The 23,175-nt window shown below is 34.3% G+C and overlaps 1 protein-coding gene across 3 annotated transcripts in view; it reads right to left on the bottom strand.

The window, feature by feature from the left end:
• Positions 1-23,175, bottom strand: part of KYNU (kynureninase) — a 115,331-nt gene that overhangs the window by 16,959 nt on the left and 75,197 nt on the right. For 2 of the 3 annotated variants that reach the window (XM_086718492.1, XM_086718491.1), the window contains exon 11: positions 13,596-13,679. The exons of the other annotated variant lie outside the window; for it this stretch is intronic. In XM_086718492.1, the coding sequence (XP_086574618.1) occupies positions 13,596-13,679 (84 nt within the window). The remainder of the gene's footprint in view (positions 1-13,595; positions 13,680-23,175) is intronic. 3 annotated transcript variants of the gene reach the window in all.

The raw sequence follows: 23,175 nt of genomic DNA, 5'->3' as shown, positions 1-23,175 counted from the left end.
TCCTCAATGGGGAAAAACTGAGAGCTTGCCCCCTGAGATCAGGAACACGATAGGGATGTCCACTCTCACCACTGTTGTTTAACATATTGCTGGAAGTCCTAGCCTCAGCAATCAGACAACAAATGAAATAAAAGCATCCAAATTGGCAAAGAAGTCAAACTTTACTTTTCGCAGATGACATGATGCTCTAAATGGAAAACCTGAAAGACTCCACCAAAAAGCTGCTAGAACTGACACATGAATTCAGCAAAGTTGCTGGATAAAAAAAATCAATGTACGGAAATCGTTTGTAGTTCTATACACCAATAATGAAGCAACAGAAAGAGAAATCAAGAAATCGATCCCATTTACAATTGCACCAAGAACCATAAAATACCTAGGAATAAATCTAACCGAAGATGTAAAAGATCCGTATGCTGAAAACTATAGAAAACTCATGAAAGAAATTGAAGAAGGCACAAAGAAATAGAAAAATATTCCATGTTCATGGATTGGAAGAACTAACATTGTTAAAATGTCAATACTATCCAAAGCAATCTACACATTCAATGCAATCCCAATCAAAATTGCACCGGCATTCTTCCCAGAACTAGAACAAACAATCCTAAAATTTGAATGGAACCACAAAAGACCCAATGTTTATAGCAGCACTTTCAACAATAGCCAAATTATAGAAAGAGCCCAAATGTCCATCAACTGATGAATAGGTAAAGAAGATGTGGTTTATATATACAATGGAATGTTACCTGGCAATGAGAAAAAAATGAAGTCTGGCCATTTGCAACAATGTGGATGGAACTGGAGGGCATTATGCTAAGTGAAATAAGTCAGTCAAAGACAGATGTCATATGTTGTCACTCATATGTGGAATTTGAGAAACTTAACAGAGGACCATGGGGGAAGGAAGGGGAAAGAATAAGTTCAGAGAGGAAGGCAAACCATCAAAGACTCTTAAATAAGAGAAAAAACTAAGGGTTGATTGGCGGCAGGGAGAGAGGAGAAAATGGGTGATGGGCATTGAGTAGGGCACTTGTTGGCGTGAGCACTGGGTGTCGTATGTAAGCAATGAATCATGGGAATCTACTCCCTAAGCCAAGAGCACACTGTATATACTGTATGTTAGCTAACTTAATAATAAATTATATTTAAAAATAAATAAATAAGTAAATAAATATAAAATAAAAGAAGTGATAATTGTCACATTTCAAAAAAATGCAAGGATGAATAAAAGATATCCACATTTTTATAGTTTTCAAAAGAAAAATTTCTTTTTGACTTTAAAAACAAAAGAAAATATAGAAGGAAATATCAATACGTTTATAAACACTTAAAATTCTATACTGAAATGACAAATAAAATTAAAAGGCAAACCAATGATGTGGAAAAGGCTGCTACTTGCCATGTATGAGTTTTCATCAAGTTTTTTGTTTTTGTTTTTGGTTTTTTGCCAGAAAAGGGCAATGCGCCCAAAGCTACCCAACCATAGAGCATGAACAGGGCATTATAAAAGCAGAAATGCAAATGTACCACAAATTCAGGGGAAAAATCCCTTAATCTCTGTAATAATTTTTAAAATGTGAAATAACATTAAGATGAGACCATAGGAGGGATGCTTGGGTGGTTCAGTTGGTTAAGCATCTGACTTAGGCTCAGGTCATGATCTCCTTGTTCATGAGTTCAAGCCCTACATCGGGCTCTGTGCTGACTGACAGCTTGCAGCCTGGAGCCTGAAGCCTGCTTCAGATTCTGTCTCCCTTTCTCTCTGCCCCCTCCCCTGCTCATGCTCATGCTCTCTCTCTCTGTCTCTGTCCCTCTCTCTCAAAAGTAAATAAACATTAATAATTTTTTTTAATTCTACATATATTCTACAAACTCCATATACCAAACTGGCAAGTCAGTCAAAAAGTATGAATCCTATTTTCACCAAGGATTCAAAGAAAAAGAAATTAGTAGTTTGTCTAATCATGAGAATAGTAAGTAATAAAACCTTTATAGAGTACAGTTTGAGAATATATGTGACAAATATGTAGAATTTCCTGTCCCAGGACTTTCGTTCTTTCCAATCCATTAAAAGTACTATTTAGATCGTACTACTTGAAGTATGCTAAAATTTATGCGCTCGTACAATGAGTACAATACTATTTACAGGGTCAAAACACCTATCTCAGAATAGAGAGTTAATAACATGAATTATACTACTTTCATACAATGGAATACTATTGAATCCATTATAAAGATCTTATTTAAAAGAATATGTATGCAAAAAGAATAAAGTGGAGATCACAATATTTAGAATATTACTCCAATTTTAGAATAATCATATATTAAAAACAACAACAATAAAAAAATATAACGTATGCATTCATTTGTAATTCTGGTCAAAATTTTAAATTTTTTAATTTCTGATTTATTTGTACTTCTGTTTTCCAGAATTTTCTAAAGAGCATGCATTGTTATTGCATCAGAGAAAAACTATAATTATCATTTTAATCCATATTCATTAGTTCAAAATTTTTTAATTTTAAAAATTATGTATATACATAATTTTGCATATACATACATATATTTTTCTATGTATATATAACATATACTTATGTAGAATTAGTCAACAAAGATTAATTATGTAAGATAACTAATGCTTTTATCCTACCACTTAAAAATATCATATGGCTTCCCTTTAGTTGAAGGGAAAAATTCACAGTCTATTAGCCCAAGCATAACTTTTAAACCTTATATATAATATTTCTTTTCTCATTTCAAATAATTCATTCTCAAAACCTATCAAACACCTCTCCCCACCTCACCCGAACACCACAGGTTTTCTTCCTGAAATGCTTACATGGGTAGAAGCTGTGTAGGAGCAATGAAAGAAAAGAATCAGGGCAGAGCAGTGAAAGCCGAAGTGATATAGTACCTGAGGAAACTCCAGTAAAAACCTATTTTCTGAAGTGGAGGCAAGGTTTTCTTATTTTAATTTCAAAAGCTACACCCTTCATAAAACCATAGGTAAAGTACAGGGATGAGCAGGATTATTTTCAGAATAGCTGTTATACTAAAAAAGAAAAGAAGAGAGAGCATTTATATATAAAGAAACAAGAGGAGCTCTAATAGTTGGAAGTAGTCAGAGAAGAAGATACCTGAAAGGCTACCCTGTCGCCTGACCTAACCTCCGGTTTAGTCATCTCCCCAGATTGCTGACCCAGGAAAATTCAACTCATTCACTGATGAGCAGTGTGAAAAGGAACTGGATATTGCACTGTCACAAAGATTTTACATGAAAAATGTAAAAGGAGAAAAATCTACCCACAGATATAAAACATGCACCAGGAAAAGGTTGCCAGAAAGCTGATGAAAATGTAAAGCAAGTGAGTAAATTAATAAAACAATAGAAACTGAAAGAGGAAATTTTCCATATGATGGAAAACTACCAAGTAGAAATGCAGGAATAGGATTGATATAGCTTGACAATAGGAGGGATAGCTTGCAGAAATCAAGAAAAATTCAAAAAAAAAAAAAACAAAACATGTAAAAGAAATTTTGAAAAAAAAAGGAAAGAATGCAAGGAAGTTAGGAAACTAAGGAAAAGACAGCAAGTGTCAGAGGAAAGCTGTGAGAGAAAATGAACAAAACAAAAAAGAAAATAAGAAAAATTTGAAATAGCCAAGAAAGAAAGTAATAAATGTAATTAGCAAATGATCTCTATCATAACCAAAGTAAATTTCTGAAGACAAAAAGCAATAAAAAAAAGAAAAAACTTTTTAAAAAGTTATAATTCAAGACAACTATATTAAATTAAAAAATGCATTGAATCAACCATACTGAAAAAATGCAACATTGAATTGGGGAGAATTATTCAAGATTGGTCAATTTTATTTAAACTTTATTAGTTACTGAATTTTGGGGGTGAAGAAAAATACTGAGATTTCAGGCAAAAGTGGTAAGACAGAATAAAGGAAAAAATATTAGATTTGTTTCAAATTCATCAAATGACACACTTCAATTAAGAAAATAACGTAGAAATATCTATATAATATCCTCCAAATAGAAAGAAAATGTAATGCATGAATATTATGTGTGGATAAGCCAAATTGTATAAAGATTACTGACGTCGATTAAGCAAGAGATCAGCTGATATTTTCCCCGTGAATTCTTCATGAAAATCTACCTGAAGGTGAATTTAGTCAGCCAAGAGATGCCTGAGGGCATTATGACAAAAAGATATGTGGTGGTTATTGAGTGTATTTAATTATAGGACTAAGATTAAACAAATGTAGGGATGAAGGTGACAGAACATAATGAAAGAGAATGCCATATGACAATGTGAAAATGGACAACTGGCAAAATGAGGGAGAATAAATTTCACTGATCATCCATATTTAAACTTGATAAATGAAGTAATAGAAGTATAATTAGATCTAAGAACACACATTAAACACCAAGAAAGTCAAAATTGACTAAGTCATGGGGTGATGAGTGTTTGGGCAGAAGGAAAAGGACATCTGCTAAATCTTTCATTGTTCATGGAAGAGAACTAATAGAAGAAAACAAGAAAGATTATAATTTTAAATTAAAATCTGAAATATCAGAAGTATTAGCTGAAAAATAATGAACCAAAAAGGAAAACATATATCATGTTGAAAGACTAAAAAGATCTAGAAACAGGGGTGCTTGGATGGCTCAGTTGGTTAAGCATCTGACTCTTGATTTCAGCTTAGGTCAATTTCATGGTTTATGAGTTCATGCCCAGCATGGGGCTCTGTGCTAACAGCATGGTGCCTGCTTGGGATTCTCTCTCTCCCTCTCTCTTCGCCCCTCTTCACCTCCACTCTCTCTCTCTCTTTAAATAAATAAACATTAAAAAAATCTAGAAAGAAAATATGACATTAAGTGGCATTGAATTAAGACTAGACATAGCCATCAAGGCAATGAAAGTCAATGAGTTTGATTTAAGTACTGAAAGACAACGTTATCAGATTGTATCATACAAAGATTGTACCATAAATCAAAGAGAATCAATTAAAATGAGTGATTCAGAAAAAAATAGACTAAAAGGATGAGCACAGGTATAAATAAAAAATGCACAAATGAAGCAAGGGTGGATGCAATCTTTATATTAGACAAGATGAAATTCAGACCAAAAGAGTTAAATGTTTTGGAAAAGGACATTTTATAATGCTTATGAATTAAAATATTCACAATAAAGACAAAACAGTTATGAATTTCTAGACATCACACAACAGGACAGCAACATCACAGAAATAGAAATATCTTGTGGTTTCAGTAACGTTTTATTGACTTCTTTGAGTCTATGACAGACCAAGTAAACAAACTATCAATGAAGAGGTAAATCTTATCTATAAATATTTAATGCTTTGCTCTGAAATAAAGATTATAGCTTTCTAAGAAATGCTTATAAAATATTGACTAAAATTAACTATGAAAAATGTAATATTTCCAAAGTGGTTATATTGCTGACTATATCTTCTGGTTACAATCCAATAAAATTAGCAATTAATAAGAAATTCAAAAAACCAGAAGACTCAATTACTTGGGAAATTAAAATAAAATTTATCTCAAGTTATTTTTATGATCAAATTGAAATGGTAGAATTTCTTTAAAAAATAATGAAAACACTATAGATCAATATCTTTTGGATATTGATAGAATAATGCATAGAGAAAAATTCATAGCTTCAAATTCAGATCAATAGAAACATTTTTAAATGAAGCAAATAAGTCAATAATAATACTAAAAAAATCATAGAGAACAAGAAAATAAACTGAAATAAAGCTGTAATGTAAAATTAATAAAGATAAAATATGGAATTAATGGTTAGAAAACATAAGTTACAATGATACATAAATAAAAAATCAATTTTGGTGAGGGTGCGAGACATCAATGAACTGAGTAAACACAAGACAAGTGTAGCTATAAAGAAAGAAAGAAAGAAAGAAAGAAAGAAAGAAAGAAAGGAAGAAAGAAAAGAAAGAAAGAAAGAAAGAAAGAAAGAAAGAAAGAAAGAAAGAAGACAGAAGGAAGGAAGGAAGGAAGGAAGGAAGGAAGGAAGGAAGGGAGGGAGGGACGGAGGGAGTATGAAAGAGATTTCCACTTTGGGGGGGGAACAAATATAACATTAATATCAAACCAGATTAGAACTGCACACATAAAAGCGGAAGCCAATCTGACTTAAGAATATTTAATACTAAAATCATAGAGATTCAAATAGCACATTAAAATAATAGTGTGTTATGAACAGTAGAGTTTATTTAAGGAATGCAAAAATGGCTTCATATTAGCAAATTTAATAATAGGCAATTTATTATAGTAATAAAGCTAAAAAGACAATCATTGGACCATCTCTATAGACCCTGTAGATATTTGCAAACTTCTGCAACTATAGTTAATTGAAAGAAAATCTAAAGAAACAAAATAGTAACAAGAAGATACGTATTACAATGATTACAATACATATTAGAATATCTTTGTAATACTAAAAGTCAAACTTGCATTTAAGAGAACACTAAACATGCTTTCAACTAACACTAAGATTTTTCAGTTATAAAAATTGGAAAAGAGAAATTATCACTACTTTCAAACTCTACGATTTTGTATCTGGTATGGACAAAAAACCTTATTTAATATGGAAGTCTGGCAAAAAGTTAATATGAAAAATAAATATCTAAAAAATGAAATTACAACAAATAACTCTATTACCAAGAAATGTTCCAGACCTACATAAAGAAAAATTTAAAACTCTCCTGAACCTGAACAACAATAAAAATATTTGAATAATATTCAACATGAAGAAAAAAATTAATTCTCCTCAAATTAATGTTCAAATTTAGTATGATCCCAGCAAAAAATATGAAGGATTTATTTTCATTTTTATTTTTTTGTTTTAGAGAAAGAGAGTGCGAGCGGGGCAGAGAGAGAGAGAATCTTAAACAGGCTCCAAGCTCAATACAGAGCTCCATGCAGGGCTCAATGCCATGACCTTGGAGTCATGACCTAAGCCAAAATCAAGAGTCAGAGGTGACTCAGGCACCCTGAAGATTTTTTTGTTAATTGGGTATATGCCAAGATGGTTCTAATGCTATATAGAAAAATAAATCATACTAAAAAAAAGAGCAATGAAGTATTTCTACTTCATTGAAATATAGAATATTCTGTATTTCTAGAAATATAGAATATTTCTATAAAATATTACTATATCACAAAATTTCAGAATGGAAAAAAATGTGGTACTGTGTTAACAAGTCAATTAATATAAATTTGCTATATTTATAATGCTAAAGAAAAAGTCATAACATCATCTCCACAGACTAATGAATCATAAGAGAAAGTTCTATCAAACAACAATCTATTTAAAAATATTTATTTGTAACTCATGTCACAAGAGATTAGTTAATCCTCCTAGTATAAAGATATCTAGAGATCAATAATATAAAAATGACCCCCCCAAAACGACCAAAAGATGTGAATTGATCATATAGAAAAGGAAAATGCCTCTTCAATGTTAAGAAGAACACCTCTCCACCACTCACTAAAGATAAGAAAAATGTAAATAAAAACTACACTGAGATACCACTGTTTACTTCTTAGATTGGCAAAAATTCAAAACTTAGATTATACATTCTCTTGGTATTAACATGGGTGATGAGTAACTCATGTATTATTGTGGGAGTGTAAATTGATGCACCCCTCTGGAAAACAATTGAATAACAGCTACAAAGTTTTAAATACATATACCCTTAGACCTAACAAATTCACTTCTGGGAATTTACCCACCAGAACCTGTACAACTATGGAGTGAATTATGTAATAGTCATTGCATCCTCTTTAGTAATAGTTTAAGATTGAAAAGAACCTAAAATCCCTTCAATAGGAAGTTGGTTTTAAAACCATGGGAAACCTGTACAATAAAATGCCATATAATTGTCAAATTAAAAGTAGTTGAGGAAGACTTCAGTGTTCTGCAAAGGGGAAGATTATAAGAGACATGAAACAAACAAACAAAAGATGTAGAATAGAATGTTGAGTATATTTTGTACGTACTAAATAATTACTTGCTTAGTTTTGTTTTTGCCCCCAACTGGCACATAAGCTGATAAAATGAGGGCCTTGCCTCTTACAGTTTGTAGAGGAGTGTTTGTAATGTGGGGGATGTGATGTGTGATTAGCAGTTAATCAGTGAAGCATTGCATAAGGCAGCTGAACCAGTATGGGGATGGTCAGGGGAGGCTCTGAAGAGGAAGCTGAGCAGAATTAGTATATTCTGGCAAAAGAGGAAGGAAAGACTGTTCCACATGGTCAGAGCCGCACGTGCAAAGACCAGAGCTAAGAGAGGGCAAGATTTTTTGAGGAGTTGAGTGACTTTCCCAAGGCAGACAACTCTGTGTTGTCCAAATGACAATTATCTCAACTACTTGAGATGTAGCCAATATGTAATGAAGAGGTATTATCTGAAACTTATCCAACATTTTAAAAACCTACTTTTCTTTCAACTTTTAAAATCACTCATTTAAACTAGAACCAAACTGAAAAAATATATAATTATCAGAAGTTATTTTTTAATGGTTAGAATACAAGGCAGAAGTTTCTCAAATCTAATGTAAATATGAGTTCATATAACATTTTGAACTCCATCTGTGGGATAAACTGAGAGAAAATAAATTTTATGACACAACTGGTCACATGAGATTCTGAAGCTTATCATAATGGATATTTACTTCAAAAAGCATTAGGAGTGCCTGGGTGGCTCAGTCGGTTAAGCATCTGACTTCAGCTCAAGTCATGATCTCATGTCTGTGAGTTCGAGTCCCGCATGGGGCTCTGTGCTGTCAGTTCAGAGCCTGGAGCTTGCTTTGGATTTTGTCTCCTTCTCTCTCTGCCCCTACCCCCCCCCCCCCCCCCCCCGCTCACGCTCAGTCTGTCTTTATAAACAAATGAATAAACGTTTAAAAAAATTCAAAAAGCATTAAGAAATGATTCAAAAGCCAGCTACAACAAAATACCTGAGACTTTTCTGGAGATGATTTATAAAATCCAGAAACTTTGGAACAGAAATATTTGAGAAAATTTTCAACTTGCATTGTTATAAAAGGAAGAATTTTCAACATATATTGTATAAAAGGAAGAATTTAATAATCCTAGTAAATATAAGCAGATATTTTTCTAAATGACATACTCTCATATTGAAAGATGTATCTATGAAAAACAAGAATTTTAATTATGGTTGCATCTGAGGTCTTGCCTCAGATGTGAAGACCATGTCATCTCATTTCAAATGAAATAATCATTAACTGTGAAATTTTACATGATCGTAAAGTACTTAATACTTTATCCACATAGATGCCCACTTTTGCTTTTAAAGGTCTTAGGGCAAGCTTTATTTTGAAAGTTAACCTGCCAAAAAATTTCAACAGCGTAAACTTTGGGAGCAAAGTATATTCCAGAATAAGTTGATATCATACAGATAGCTAAATGATAAATTTGGCATAGTCTGAAGGGAAAAAGCAAAAGGTACAGGATATTTTAATGTAGAAAATAGGAAAGGCAATTCCTCAGTTTTCACAAAACCATTTATTTGGCATTACTCTAAATTCAGCTCAAGCCACTGAGTTTAATTCAAAGAGCCCATACATGAATTTCTCATTGTTTGAAGTTGACATTCCATCTAAACGACACTATTCACTGCTAGTAAAATCTGAGTTTCCAATTTTATATGACATATTCTTGTCCATCCCAAAATACAAAAAAATATGCAGGGAAATATTTTAAATGGTCTCATTTCTGTGCTCAAAAATCTATCATTATACTTCAGTAATCTTACATGTTGCCAGTTTTCATCTCCACAAACAAAACAAAATAAAAAAAAAAAAAAACATAGTGGGGAAAAAAGCTAAGAGGAAGGAATATTCCACACATAAGTAAATGAACAAATATCTAAGTTTACATTTAGCATGTCATTTTGCCTCTGGGGAACATGAGAGAGTTTGAATGTTAGGAGGTTACTGTTTGTTCTTTATCCAGCCACTGGTCATGAAATCTCTAGCATTTGAAAACTGGTGAGATTTTCAGTTGCATACATTGACACTGTGAATAATCATCGCACACCAATTCATTCTGTTTGGCTCACTGAGCATTTTGCATGATGTCCCTGATGTGTCCTCCACCTCTAACACACACATAGACTATGTGGGCCCATTTCTCTCCACCTCCCTTGTCCAGTCTTTTTAATGCTATTTAATCTTAAAAGAATTCTGATTTTTTTAAATTAAGTTTACTAAATTCTAGTTGTACACTAATTCAACTTCAGTATTGTCAGATTATTTTTCCAGAATAAAATACTAAATCTGATTAAAAAACTGATGGTCCAGTTTGGGTTCTATTCCCACTACCAGTGTTATTTTCAATCACAGATTAATTAAGAAATTAATTAAGAATTTGTCCCATAATTTTCAGTTACCTACAACTTTCTTCTCCATGGTGAATCAGTAAATTTTATTGTTTCAGGGTTCACTTGTTAAATGGAAAGCACTAAAGGATGTATGTAGTATCAAAACTCTTTTGATTTTGAGTTCCATAATGAGCTTTTTGAAATTTATAACAAAGACAATAGTCTTTAAAAGTCACGGCTTCTGGTTTGCAATAGATACGCATTTTAGAATTCTAATCATCATGTGTCTCATACAGTCTAATGTAAAGTTAACACCGTAAACAGAAAATTGAAAAAGAGAATAGAGGACAAAATGAACTTAACTCACAAAGTTTTATCATGCTAAGGAAGGAGAAACTTCAGAAAGGGAAGAGAAAGATTGGATTCAGATTCCTAATACTGAGCCCTGCTGGACTCCCTACCCTTCGTTAAGTTCAAGGGGATGGGTGTTGATATGGTTGTGAGGTCACTGGGAACTCCAGATATGTTTGGGAAGAACTGATGATAAAAAATGCCTAAACTATCTTCCCTTAGCCCTTGAAGGCAATCCAGAGGGTTTGTATTGAATCCCTCCACGGCAGCTTGGTGCCATAGTCTTCGTGTAAAAATATTAGCAGAATGAAACAATAATAACACATCCAACAAAGATTATTCTAACCCGAGAGAGAATCCTGAAATTCCTGAGCCTCCAGAGAAGAGAATAGAAATGACTGAGAGGTTCAGCATCCCCAGTGGATCTAAAGGGTTGGGACAGGGGTGCCTGGGTGGCTCAGTCGGTTGAGTGTCTGACTCTTGATTTTGGCTCAGAGCATGATCTCATGGTTGGTGGGATTGAGCCCTGCATCGTGCTGACAGTGTGGAACCTGTTTGGGATTCTCTTACTCCCTCTGTCTCTGCCCCCATCTCTCAAAATAAATAAATAAACATTAAAAAAAAAAATAAAGGGTTGGAATAAAGGGCATGGGGCCATGGTGGTTCCACAGAGAGCTTGGAGGATGCAGCAGTAAGAGGAACAGTTGACCAAGGGGGTGTCAGGTGCATTTTAGTGGATTCCTAGAGATGGCGGTGGGCCAGATGCTTCTCCCTTAACTATAGCTGAGTGTTCTGTACATCACCCACCCCAACAATCTCAGATGCCATCTTAAGAAGAGAAGAAAAAAAGTCTGAACTGACAGAACTTAATCTCCGCAGTTACTGAAAAATATCACAAAGGGCACTAAGTTTACTAGAAGAAACAAAACTGAATTTCCTGCATCAACTCAGTTGATAAAAATTTAAAAAATAAAATTATTTATCCACCACAGTTTATCACCTGATGATGTTTACATATATAACTTTAAAAATTATCAAATATCTGATAACTATAATAATAAATTAAAAGTATATTTATCAAAGTTCTGAAATGTTTTTACACTAAATATCAGAATCAGAACCTAACTTAAGTTAATTGGAACATATAACTGGGTTGTATCAATGAGTTAAAGTGAGTGGGAAAGCAAAACCACTATACAAAGTAGTTGTTTATTTGAAGTCCTTCCTTATGTTTATTGTGATGTATATTTATTGAAAGTCCATCCTTTCTGCAGCATGGAACAGAGGTAAATACTGAGGGGACTCACTGTCATTGAAGCTTGGATTAGATTTGCATAAAAAGGAGGGATTAGGAAAGGAGTTCTAGTCTAATGATTAGCTCTATTTATCAGCCATTAGAACAAAGGCATTGACTATTATTTTATTTTTTATTTTATGAAAGAGAAGAAAAATACTACAGTTTGTTAAAGAGAATTATTTCTTCTGTAGTTACATATTGAAAAATAATATATTGCACATAATGCTTTTTTTACAGAAACATTCCAAATTTACCTCTTGGCATTTTCATTTTAAAATATCTAAAGAAAATATAGTGTCTGTGAGAGAGGTCATGAAAATAATGGCAACATGTTTTTTTTCCATTACTTTTCAACAGGATCAAAATAAAAATTGGGAGAGTATTTCAATATGTTTTTCTTACTTAGGAACTTTTCTTTCATTCTTGTGTATTTGCTAAAAGACTAGGTATTTGTCATTTCTGTTGGTGGAGTGATATTAAAAATTCAAGAGCATGAGTTATGATGGTTGCTGGGAATATCTGACAGAAACATCAAAGACCAAGTGTGCGAACATGGTATCAGAGGACGAATAATAGTGTGTGCTTGAAAGTACTGACATGTTCATAACCTAAATGTGAAAGAAACAAGTGACTACATGAAGGGAAAAATGTGTTCTTCCTAGAGAAACAAAAATTGAGAACTGATTCCATAACTGAGGTCAAGGCATCATTTTTTATGCTTTATTTACTGAATCTATAAAAAGTACTTTAACTTTATATCTGAGAAAGTACAAATATGGTATTCTGATTGTTTCTGAATGGTCTACCTCATTATTTGATAACATGCCTCTTTTGCATTAGTTTACTGAAGAAATCGTATTTTGTTATCCAAGGGCTTAGTATGAAGGGAACCAACCCCCAGACCCCATTGGAGATTCTAATTGTTTGCCAGTCATCATCTTCTGACACTACACCCACATTGTGCCGGGGTGGAAGTTATATAATCCCATAGTACATTTAAGAGTGGTCTAGCTAATCAAATTATTGTTTCTTATGCCAATAGGAAATCTTATTCAAAAGGCATGGCTGAGCAAATCTTTCACAAGCAAAGTGCTAAGGAGAAAAGGAGCAAAACCAAAACACGTTTGCTAGGAAATGGACAAGACAGTTTCATGTCATTTTACTTAATCTTTACAATAACACTCTCAGGAGGTATTGTTTCCACCATTTTGGATTTGAGAAAAGTAAGGCTTACAGAGACTGAGTGATTACCCAAAGGAACCTAACTAAGTAAGCCCATATCCTACTTATAAGCAGGAACACTGACCCAAAGTAAGAAGCTGTGGTTGAGATGGCATCATCAGAAGGAAGTTGAAGATCAGGGTTCAGAGCAACTGTCTTAACAAACCAATAAGAAAGTAGAAGCTGAGATGCACAATCCCTAGAAGCTGAGTGGAAGAGTAGTAGCTAAAATAGACATGGGTAAAGTAAAATAGTTTAATATAAGTTGAAGTTGACACTTGTTATTAGTGAGTTCATTTCTATCACTTATGCTCCTAATTAAATTACCTTTCTTTTTGAGGCTTATTAGACTTTTTCCATATTTCATTCATCAATTCCTCAGAAGTAGTTAATGAGACACTTTGCTGGAAGCTATGGATAGAAACAGTACAGTGAGCTAGAATAGAAATGTCCCTGCACACAAGTTTAAAGTCTCTTGGGTAGGCTGGGGCCAGGAACTAATTAAATAGATATTAATTCAACAAAGGGGTGGACAGGTGACCCCCCCATCCCTGCCTCTTGGTATTCATGCCTTTGGGTCACCCCTTCTCTTATAACTATGGGTGGACCTGTGAGTCTTCATCAAGAAGCAAGAATCCAGGGGATGTAGTGAGGTGGGAAGAATTGAGAGAAAGCAAATGGACTGGAGCCTAAATGTTTGATATTAAACAACTGCTAAGTGGGGTGCCTGGGTGGCTTGGTCAGTGTGAGTTTGAGCTCTGTATCTCTCTGCTGTCAGCACAGAGCCCACTTCAGATCCCTCTGTTCCCCTCTCTCTCCACCCCTCCTCTGCTTGCACGCACACATACACCTGCTCTCTCTCTCTCAAAAATAAACATTAAAAATAAATAAATAAACAAACAAACAAACAGCGCCTACGGAAGATAGAGCCATTGACATATCCCATTAGAAGTGAGATATCAAGTATATTGAAACCTAAAGAAATGAAGATTAAGTTCAGTTTCATCAACATGAATATTGAAGTTAGTAAAAGAAGGAAAGTAGAACAAGAGAAACAGAAGAAGGATAGAGCTCTTCATAAAGGCTATTTACACCATCATTCCCCAACAAGTAGTAGTAAATGGGGTAAGAGTACACCAGAGCAGGAAGATAATGTAATCTACATAAAATGACTGATATCTGGATGTGACAGTAATCACATTGATAACATGATCAATTTCAGTTATCAAAGTGATTACTTGATGAAAATATTCATCAAAACAACTCAACAAACATAAATACAAACTCTCTTAGTTTTATGCCACATAGCCATAAAAAAAACGGCAGGAGGAGACGTTCCATGTTGTACGTGCTTCTAAGTTCTGGGTCCAGTAGTTGTGAATTGTTTCACACTGTCACTGATTGTTCATATGATGTTTTTTTTTTCCCTTTGCATCTTCATTCTGATATAAAGCATTAGTAATTACTGTGTTCTTTTAATTGCTGGGTGGGGGGAGGGTATCTATCTTCAATCTTAATGACATTCTAAATGTTATTTCTTAGGGAAATGATTCAAATGTCTAAAATTAATTGCTCTACACTTTCACTTGATAAAAAGAAATTTAATCATTTAAATGGGATTGTATAACAGGAAAATGACATTTTTATCTTATTAAAATTTATTTTTACCCGTAACTCTTTGTGAAGTAAAAAAGTACTAAGATCTCTTCTATAATGTTTGACATTTTTCAGGTTATTCTGGATATTTTCAGGAAAAACAACATAAATATGTTTTTAATATAAGAGCCCATGCTACTATAACTGTACCCTACTAACCAGATTAAAGTTTTGAATAAAACATTGTTAATTTAAATAAGATAATAAAGAAAAAAAGAATTCTATTTAGTAAAATAATATGTAAGAGAGACAAAGTCTTTTCCCCATATTATCTTCCAGTTGAACAACATGAACTCAGGTGATTGATGCCTCAACCATTTAGCAAAGGTCTTGTAAAAACTGTCCAACAAGTTTAATTTAGGGATGCATGTGTTTTTCCTGATTTAGGTTCAAGTAATTGTTTAATAGTTTTGGAAGCAACAGAAACAAATGTTAATCGAGCTTTCATTATGAGCCACGGTTCTTTTTTTTTTTTTTACATATTTATTTATTTTGGGGAGGGCAAAGCAAGCAGGGGCGGGGCCGAGAGAGGGGGACAGAAGACCCGAAGCAGGCTCTGTGCTGACAGGGTGACAGCAGCGAGCCCAGTGTGGGGCTTGAACTCAAACCGCGAGATCATGACCCCAGCTGAAGTTGGACACTCAATCGACCGAGCCACCCAGATGCCCCTATGAGCCACAGTTCTAAGCAATATCTTTAAAATAATCTTATAACCTAGATGCTATTATTATGTTCACTATACAGATGAAAAAATTGAGGTTCCGAGACTCTCAATAGTCTACAATAACACAAGTGTTATTTGTTGAAGCCTAAATGTAGATATAGACCATTATGATCAAGAATATTCACAAACAGGGTGCCTGGGTGGCACAGTCAGCTAACCATCCAACTCTTGATTTAGGCTCAAGTCTTGATCTTATTCCTGAGATCGAGCCCCAAGTCAAGCCCTGCACTGGGTTCCATACTGGGCATGGAGTCAGCTTGTGATTCTCTTTCTTTCCCATATCCTCTGTCCCAACCCTCTCATTCACCTCTCCGGTTTCCCTCTCTCTCTTTCTCTCTCTCTCTCTCTCTCTCTCTCTCTGTGTCTCTCCCTCTCTCTTTCTCTAGCAAAATACACAATCACCTGAGGCAGATTTTTTAAAAAAATGAATCAAAGATTCTGTAAAAGTAATATTCCCCAGATTACTTAAAAAATGCACTTAGAGTTCTGAGCTGGCAGAAATACACAATTTTTTCCTTGAAAAACTTTTTTTTTTTTACTTTCTCTGTTCTTTTATAATCTCTGTAATCAATTCCTCTTCTTCAAGGGCCCTGACTGAAGCATCTAATTTAGTAAACTTGGATAAACATATTGTTCATATTGCTTATACATCACACCTTGAAGCCTTTACAGATGGAATGGGGGTTGTTTAAAGTCAAATAAAGAATGATCATTTAAAAAAATTTTTCATTCAAACACAAAATACATCACAAAAAAACCTAAGGGAAAGGTAAATTCATTTTAAGGCTCTACCACTTGGAGCATAGGAAAGATAAAATAAAATACAAAAGAAATGTAATCTAAATGGAATCTTGGCATGAATTCTAAAAAGCAAATATTCTAACGCTAATGAAGAAAAGTTAAAAACCATTAAATTAGTTTATAAGTAGCTACTATCACAACAAGCTCATAAATCATTTTGACAAACTGAATATGAACAATAACAATTAAGATGCAATTTCATCTCACTTGGGCCAGAAATTTGAACCTTTTCCCACCAAAAATTAAAACTCAAGCAGGGAGTTCATTCACTTAGAATGAAGATATTAATAGAAATTTGAGAGAAGTTGTTGGAAGAGATCTGATAAATAATAAAAAGTAAAGATTTTAATATGCTTTGTGTTCTTTGAACATCATAAATTTCCTGAAAGGAGTTTCAAGTAAGTATTATCAAATGGAAAGTATCACTTATTATAAAGACATCTTTGAGGCATGATATTCAGATTCAGTAAGAGAAAGCCACCAGGGATCCCCTGAATATGATTTTGGATGCTAAGAGCTATGAAATGAAAAACCAAACTCTCCTTGATCCCCTTAGCAAGACTTTAATGGCAGAATCTCCACTATGAATCCCTGAATATTTCATGCACTGAATTAATTTAACTTGTTCTGCAAACCCCTTATCTCTCCTATCCCATATCACACCAAAACAAGACAAAACAAAACAACTTTTCCCAGTTTTATTAGTCTGTGTTAAAAATGCAGTTCATCGCTGGGGCAAAATTCAACGAATAAAGAGATCAGATCACAATCTGCTCTAAGAAAGTATATTTGCATAAAAGATTGTTTACATAATGTCCTTTAATTTGACAATTTATTACCATACATTTAATAATTTTCATCTGTGTTTAGAAATATGAACCTCACCAGAATAAGTTTTTTGTTTCTTTTCCTTTTCCTCATCCTCTCCCCCATTTTCTTCCCCCCACTCCACACCCTCTCCTCCCGACCTCTCTCTCTCTTTGTCTTACTTAAGGTCACAACTGAGAACTAAATACAATTGTCTTACTTCTTTCATGGCTTCAAAAAATGTGTTGAATCAGGGGCGCCTGGGTGGCGCAGTCGGTTAAGCGTCCGACTTCAGCCAGGTCACGATCTCACGGTCCATGAGTTCGAGCCCCGAGTCGGGCTCTGGGCTGATGGCTCAGAGCCTGGAGCCTGTTTCCGATTCTGTGTCTCCCTCTCTCTCTGCCCCTCCCCCGTTCATGCGTTCTCTCTGTCCCAAAAATAAATAAACGTTGAAAAAAAAAAAATGTGTTGAATCAGACAAATTGATACAACGTTGCAAAAAAAATATGGAACATTTGGGGTACAGCATAATTATTTATTCTTAAAAATCTGTAATAGCAACTGGGGATAAGTTCGAATGCCTGCCATCTTATATCCTAATATCCTCTATAACCTAACCTCAAGTAAAAGTATATTACTTAAATTCCTCATGAAATAATTATGTTTCACAGAATCAAAAAGTTCCACAAAGGTTGTTTTATTCAGAAAGTAATGAGAAATTTATTCATTCAAATAGCTTTTATATATTCTTAATTTTCATAATAAAATTCTGGCAGATGAACTTTCAGAAATATGCATATAGTACTCTTTTATACTTGAGAAAAGGAAAAAGATGGGAAGGTGATAGTAAAGTTTGTTACAAATTTGTCTGAACCTAAGTCTGCTTGATTGCATTCACCTACTACAAAAAAGTAGAGGGGAAGAGGGTCACCAAAACCATCAATATAGTTGATGACACACAGATTTCCATCAAGCTGGTTTTAGTTTCTCAACTACCCATAAAGGTGGTTCACCTTATTCTGATGGTTCATTTTTATTGCTTACAAGCAGAGTTTAAAAGCTGGAAGAAATCTTAGCAATCCCCCAGGCCTAACTATTTATTTTTCCCCTGAGCAAACCAATACCTGGAGAGGTGAAGAGACCTGAATTTTTAATCAAACAGTCGATGGCTCCCCACTGTTTCTAAGCTAAAGATGAAAATTACTTACTTGGAATTCAAGGACCTCAATATTCTGGTCCCTGACTGGGATGCGTGTAAAAACACCCTGCCTGGAACACCCCTCCACTGCCTGTTCCTCTCCAGCCTCAGTACCAGTTAGGAGAATTTCTCCAGTCAGCTCAAATATCACCTCCTCAACAAAGGTTTCTCCAACCTCCCTCTTTCCTTTCTCTGCTCACATTGGGACAATGGGGCTCATTCACGTCTGTATCCCCTATGCCCTGCATACTGCTTTGCCTATAATAGATATCAAGAAATATTTTTCAGTTGATAAATGAAATAACCACATGACATTCGATTAATGATTTAGCATTCTTTTGCCCAAACATCAAATTAATCTTTCCTGTCTATCCAAACTTTTCCCTATCCTATTGATTCAATTTTCTAATAACTTTTAACCCTATCCTGTTTTTGTCATCCTATTATCTGTGACCATATTTTAGATAGTGAGCAGCTCACTTCTGTATGATTGCAAACATCCCTTAACTGGAATACACGTTTCTATTCTTGACCTCTTTCAGAATGCTGCCACCTATCTTTTATAATAGATCCCTAATCCTACAATTTCTCATCACCTCCTCTGCTACTCCTCTGCTTTCAATTGTGACCACCTCTTGCCTGCTTTCTCTAACGGTTCCCCAGCAGGTCTTCTGAAGACCATCCTTACCTTCCTATAGTCTATTCCCAACAAAGCCACCAGAGGGATCATTTTGAAAATTGCTATGCCATGTTGCATTTCTGGCAAAATGGGAATGGATGCCATGTCTTTATATAGTTTTCTAAGGGTCTACATGTTATGGACCTTTCTAGCTCTCTAAATTTCATCTACTCATCTCCTGTTGGCTCATTCTATTCCAGCCAGGCTAGCCTCCTAACTATTCCTCAAATATTCAAGACACATTCCTGTCTTACGTTTAGATACTCCCTCTGCCTGGAACTTTCTTGACCAGATAACTGCTTGGCCCACCCTCTGTCTCCTTCACTTCTTCATCCACATCTTATTTTCTCAATGTGGGCTTTTCTGAATGTCTTTTAAATACTGCACATTGCCAAGGATCCCACATACAGTATTTTTATATCTCCTTTTCCTGTCCTACTTTTCCAATTGTCCATAGGACTGATCAACTTCAAATGCATTATATAATTTGCTACTTATTATATGTATAGTTTGTCTTCTCTGGCTCGAATGCAACCTCTTTGAGGACAGGGATTTTTGCTTTGTTTGTACATACATCCAAACACTTTAAAAACTGCCTGGAATATATATATGTATATGATGCTCACTAAATATTTATTCAATGACTACAAATGTATTACAAGGACATTATACAACTAGAAGTCAAATTTTTTCCACAGTGTTCAGTGAATATATTAAACTTCTTTTCATGAACAATTATAGACTTTTTGGGCTCTTCATTTTTAGTTGTTCCAAGCTCTATTCATCTATCATTAGCCAAAGTGTTTCTTCCAGCCTCCACTGACTGTCTCTTCTAGCCAATCAATCCAGTTTGAAAGACCAAATGCAAACAAGGAAGGGTTTAAGCATACTAAAACTCTGCCCTCAGGGAAGATATGTTTGGTAGGATTTGGGCATGGTCTCATGGGTACCTAAGACTCCTAGTCCCATTCTCAGGCCATTCCTCACAGCATCCCACTAACTCTGCTAAACCACTTTGCCAACTAAGAAGAGAGACTTGGAAACAGAAACACTATTGCTATCATTTAAGGAGACAATGGAATCCAGAAATAACAGTATATCAGTGTATAAAGAAGGTGGAACTAGTTAGTGTATAGGAATAAGGAAAGCAGTAGATATAAACTATAATAAGAAGTTAAAAAAAATAAAAGAGAAAAAGCAAGGAGAGTCTAATTCTAGGCAGTTGGAGACCAGCACATTTGCAGGAAAAGTAAAATCATGGCTAAGTGACAGCAGAAGATTCAAAAGTGTCAATGCCAAACAAAAAAATCTCGAAAACTGACAAAACAGGTTGCATTAGCTTATAAATTGTACATTCATCCCGTGGTGCCAACAAAGAGTCCCCAAGCAGGACTATGATAAGGCTTGACATCTCCATGACCCTGGACAGGTAAGATATTACCAACTCACTCCTAGTTAGTAAAGAAAATCTCTATCAAATCTTATTTTCTAAAAAAAAAAAAAAAATATATATATATATATATACACACACACACACACACACACACACACACACACACACATATATTCATCTCTTCCCAATTGCTCTTCTCTATTCTAAGTCTACCAATTTAACACTGCTCTGGAAAACAGTGTGAGAAGGTATCACGAAACTCAACTCCTTTTCCTCCTCTCATTTGCTCACTCACCTATAAACATTGTTTAGAGTACTCCACCTGGTTCTGTTACATATTCACTACATCTTCAAATCTTCTTTTTTAAAAAAATTTTAATGCTTATTTATTTTTGAGAGAGACAGAGAGACCGAGTGTGAGTGGGGGAGGGACAGAAGCAGAGAGGGAGACACAGAATCCCATGCAGGCTCCAGGCTCTGAGCTGTCAGCACAGAGACCGACGCAGGGCACGAACCCATAAACGGAGAGTTCATGACCTGAGCTGAAGTCTGACATTTAACCAACTGAGCCACCCAGGCACCCCAATTACATCTTCAAATCTTATTCAAGGGGTGGTTTGTTCAAGTATGTCCAGGAGTCTGACAGTGTGACAAGTGTAGTTATAAAAAAGCACTTCCTGATATGATGACTTTTGATTAATGACAATTATTTCCTGAAGTTTCAGAATAATATGGTGTCTTTAAAAGAACTAAGTCAATATTTTCCTGGTGTGAAAGCTTTGTTAACAAATAAACCCTTTGAAAATTTTCTATATATGCTTTCTTGAATTATATTATTATTTTGAAATATTGATTTATAATCCTTTGAGGTAATATTGATGTTAAAAGCACAAAAACAGAGATGTATGAATTTAGGACTTTCTAAAGGACTTGCTGCAATGTTGATTAAAATACTCATGAAGGATTTTTTTAAGTTGTCTATAGCTAGCTTTCCTGGATATATTTGGTCTTTGTAGAAGCATATGGAAATGCATATTTAATTTGACAGTATTTTGCAAATCATGCCCCCTTCAGAATAACTTGCAAAGTAGAAATGCTTTCATATGCTAGAAGATGGTTTGTCTATTATGCTGAGAGTAAAGAAAACCATATATTCAACAACAAAATTTTTTAAAAAGTATTTTTTTGGGACACTGCAGATTATGAAAGAAAGAAATATCACAAGACAATGTCCTTGTACTCAAGAAAGTTAGAATTAATTTATAACCAATATTCAAACAATCATATTGAACATGTAAAGATGATTTCTCACAAGTATCACAGGCCCCTTAAAAAAAAAAAAAAAAGACCATTTTCAGCCTAAATTTCTATGACTTCTACCAAATCTTCTAAAATCTTGTCCAAATCTGATTAGAACAGAGATTGATAAGGGAACCAAAGCAAAATATCTATACATGAACTAGTCATGACCAAGGCAGACCTCAACACTAGAGAAAAAAGATCATTTCCACCCAATCAAATCTTCTCCTTTGTAGTTGAGTAAAAACAAGTATGCAAAGAAAAAAAAAAAAAAACAGATCACATGAGTTCAGAACTTTGTTCTGAACAATGTATTTTATTACAAATGTTCTTGTGGTTGGTGAAGTTAGCCCAGCCCAGTCTTTTGAAAGCACCAGGATCCAGTGGGTCTGTGTGTGGCCCACACACAGGTATCACTGCACCATGGCTGTTTTGGCCATCATAAGGAGCCAAATAGATACATGTATTTTTCTCAATACTAACAAGTAAAAGTTTTAGCACTGGTTCTTCATATACATATATATAAAACTACCCTGCAGATTCCAAAGGTCACTTTAGGGGCAAAACTTGAAGTAATTAAAACAAGAGCTGAAGCTCTTTGACAAGTTTTACTTTTGGTGTCTGAAAGGTTCACTGACCTCATATATCTTCAGAGACACTTAACTGCAACGTTAGAAGAAAAAATAAATTTTGAGATTTCAAAGGACTCCACAATTTTCCCGAATTAATGATTATGTCACCATTATCTGAGAGTAGTGATTTGCAAGTAACAATGGCTTTAATATATCTTTTTATACTGATAATTACTATTTTGGCTTCCCTTTAAGAGCCAGGATTGCTTTATCTCCTGAGTTGAAAAAATCAGATTATTTAGTGAACTTATTTCTAATTGTGATCACACCCCAGAGAATAAATGTTATTTTTATGATTACTGCTTAAATTCACAACACACAAAAATCATCTAGATGATTATGCATAGTTAAAATTATTTCAAGCCAAGAAGATAAGGGATCCTTTTAGAGTTACTGATCTAACATGGTTTCCAAATGAAGATAGGTATAGGTTATACGTCATGATTCCATTGATTTTCTTCAATCAATGTGCCATCTTTTGGGCTCCTTACAGTGAGGATTTAGGGACTAAAACTTAGAACAAGTTTAATGCCCTCCATGAGCTTGGCTCTGAAATTAAGTGTGAGCATGAAGCAAACTTGATTTCACCAGTGTTTATAATTTCTAAAATATTGTAGAATAGGGATAACGAGCAATTTCATGATAATAGGCAGAATTTTAAATGTTAGGTCAATAACTCAGGTTCCATAAAAATTCTAGTGAAAAGTATTAAAAGAAA

Source organism: Puma concolor, chromosome C1 (assembly GCF_028749965.1).
Source record: "Puma concolor isolate L17-30 chromosome C1, mPumCon1.1.hap2, whole genome shotgun sequence".
In the NCBI taxonomy this organism is placed as follows: Eukaryota; Metazoa; Chordata; class Mammalia; order Carnivora; family Felidae; genus Puma; species Puma concolor.
Note: the sequence above shows the minus strand (reverse complement) of the source record. Positions and strands in the feature narration are given on the sequence as shown.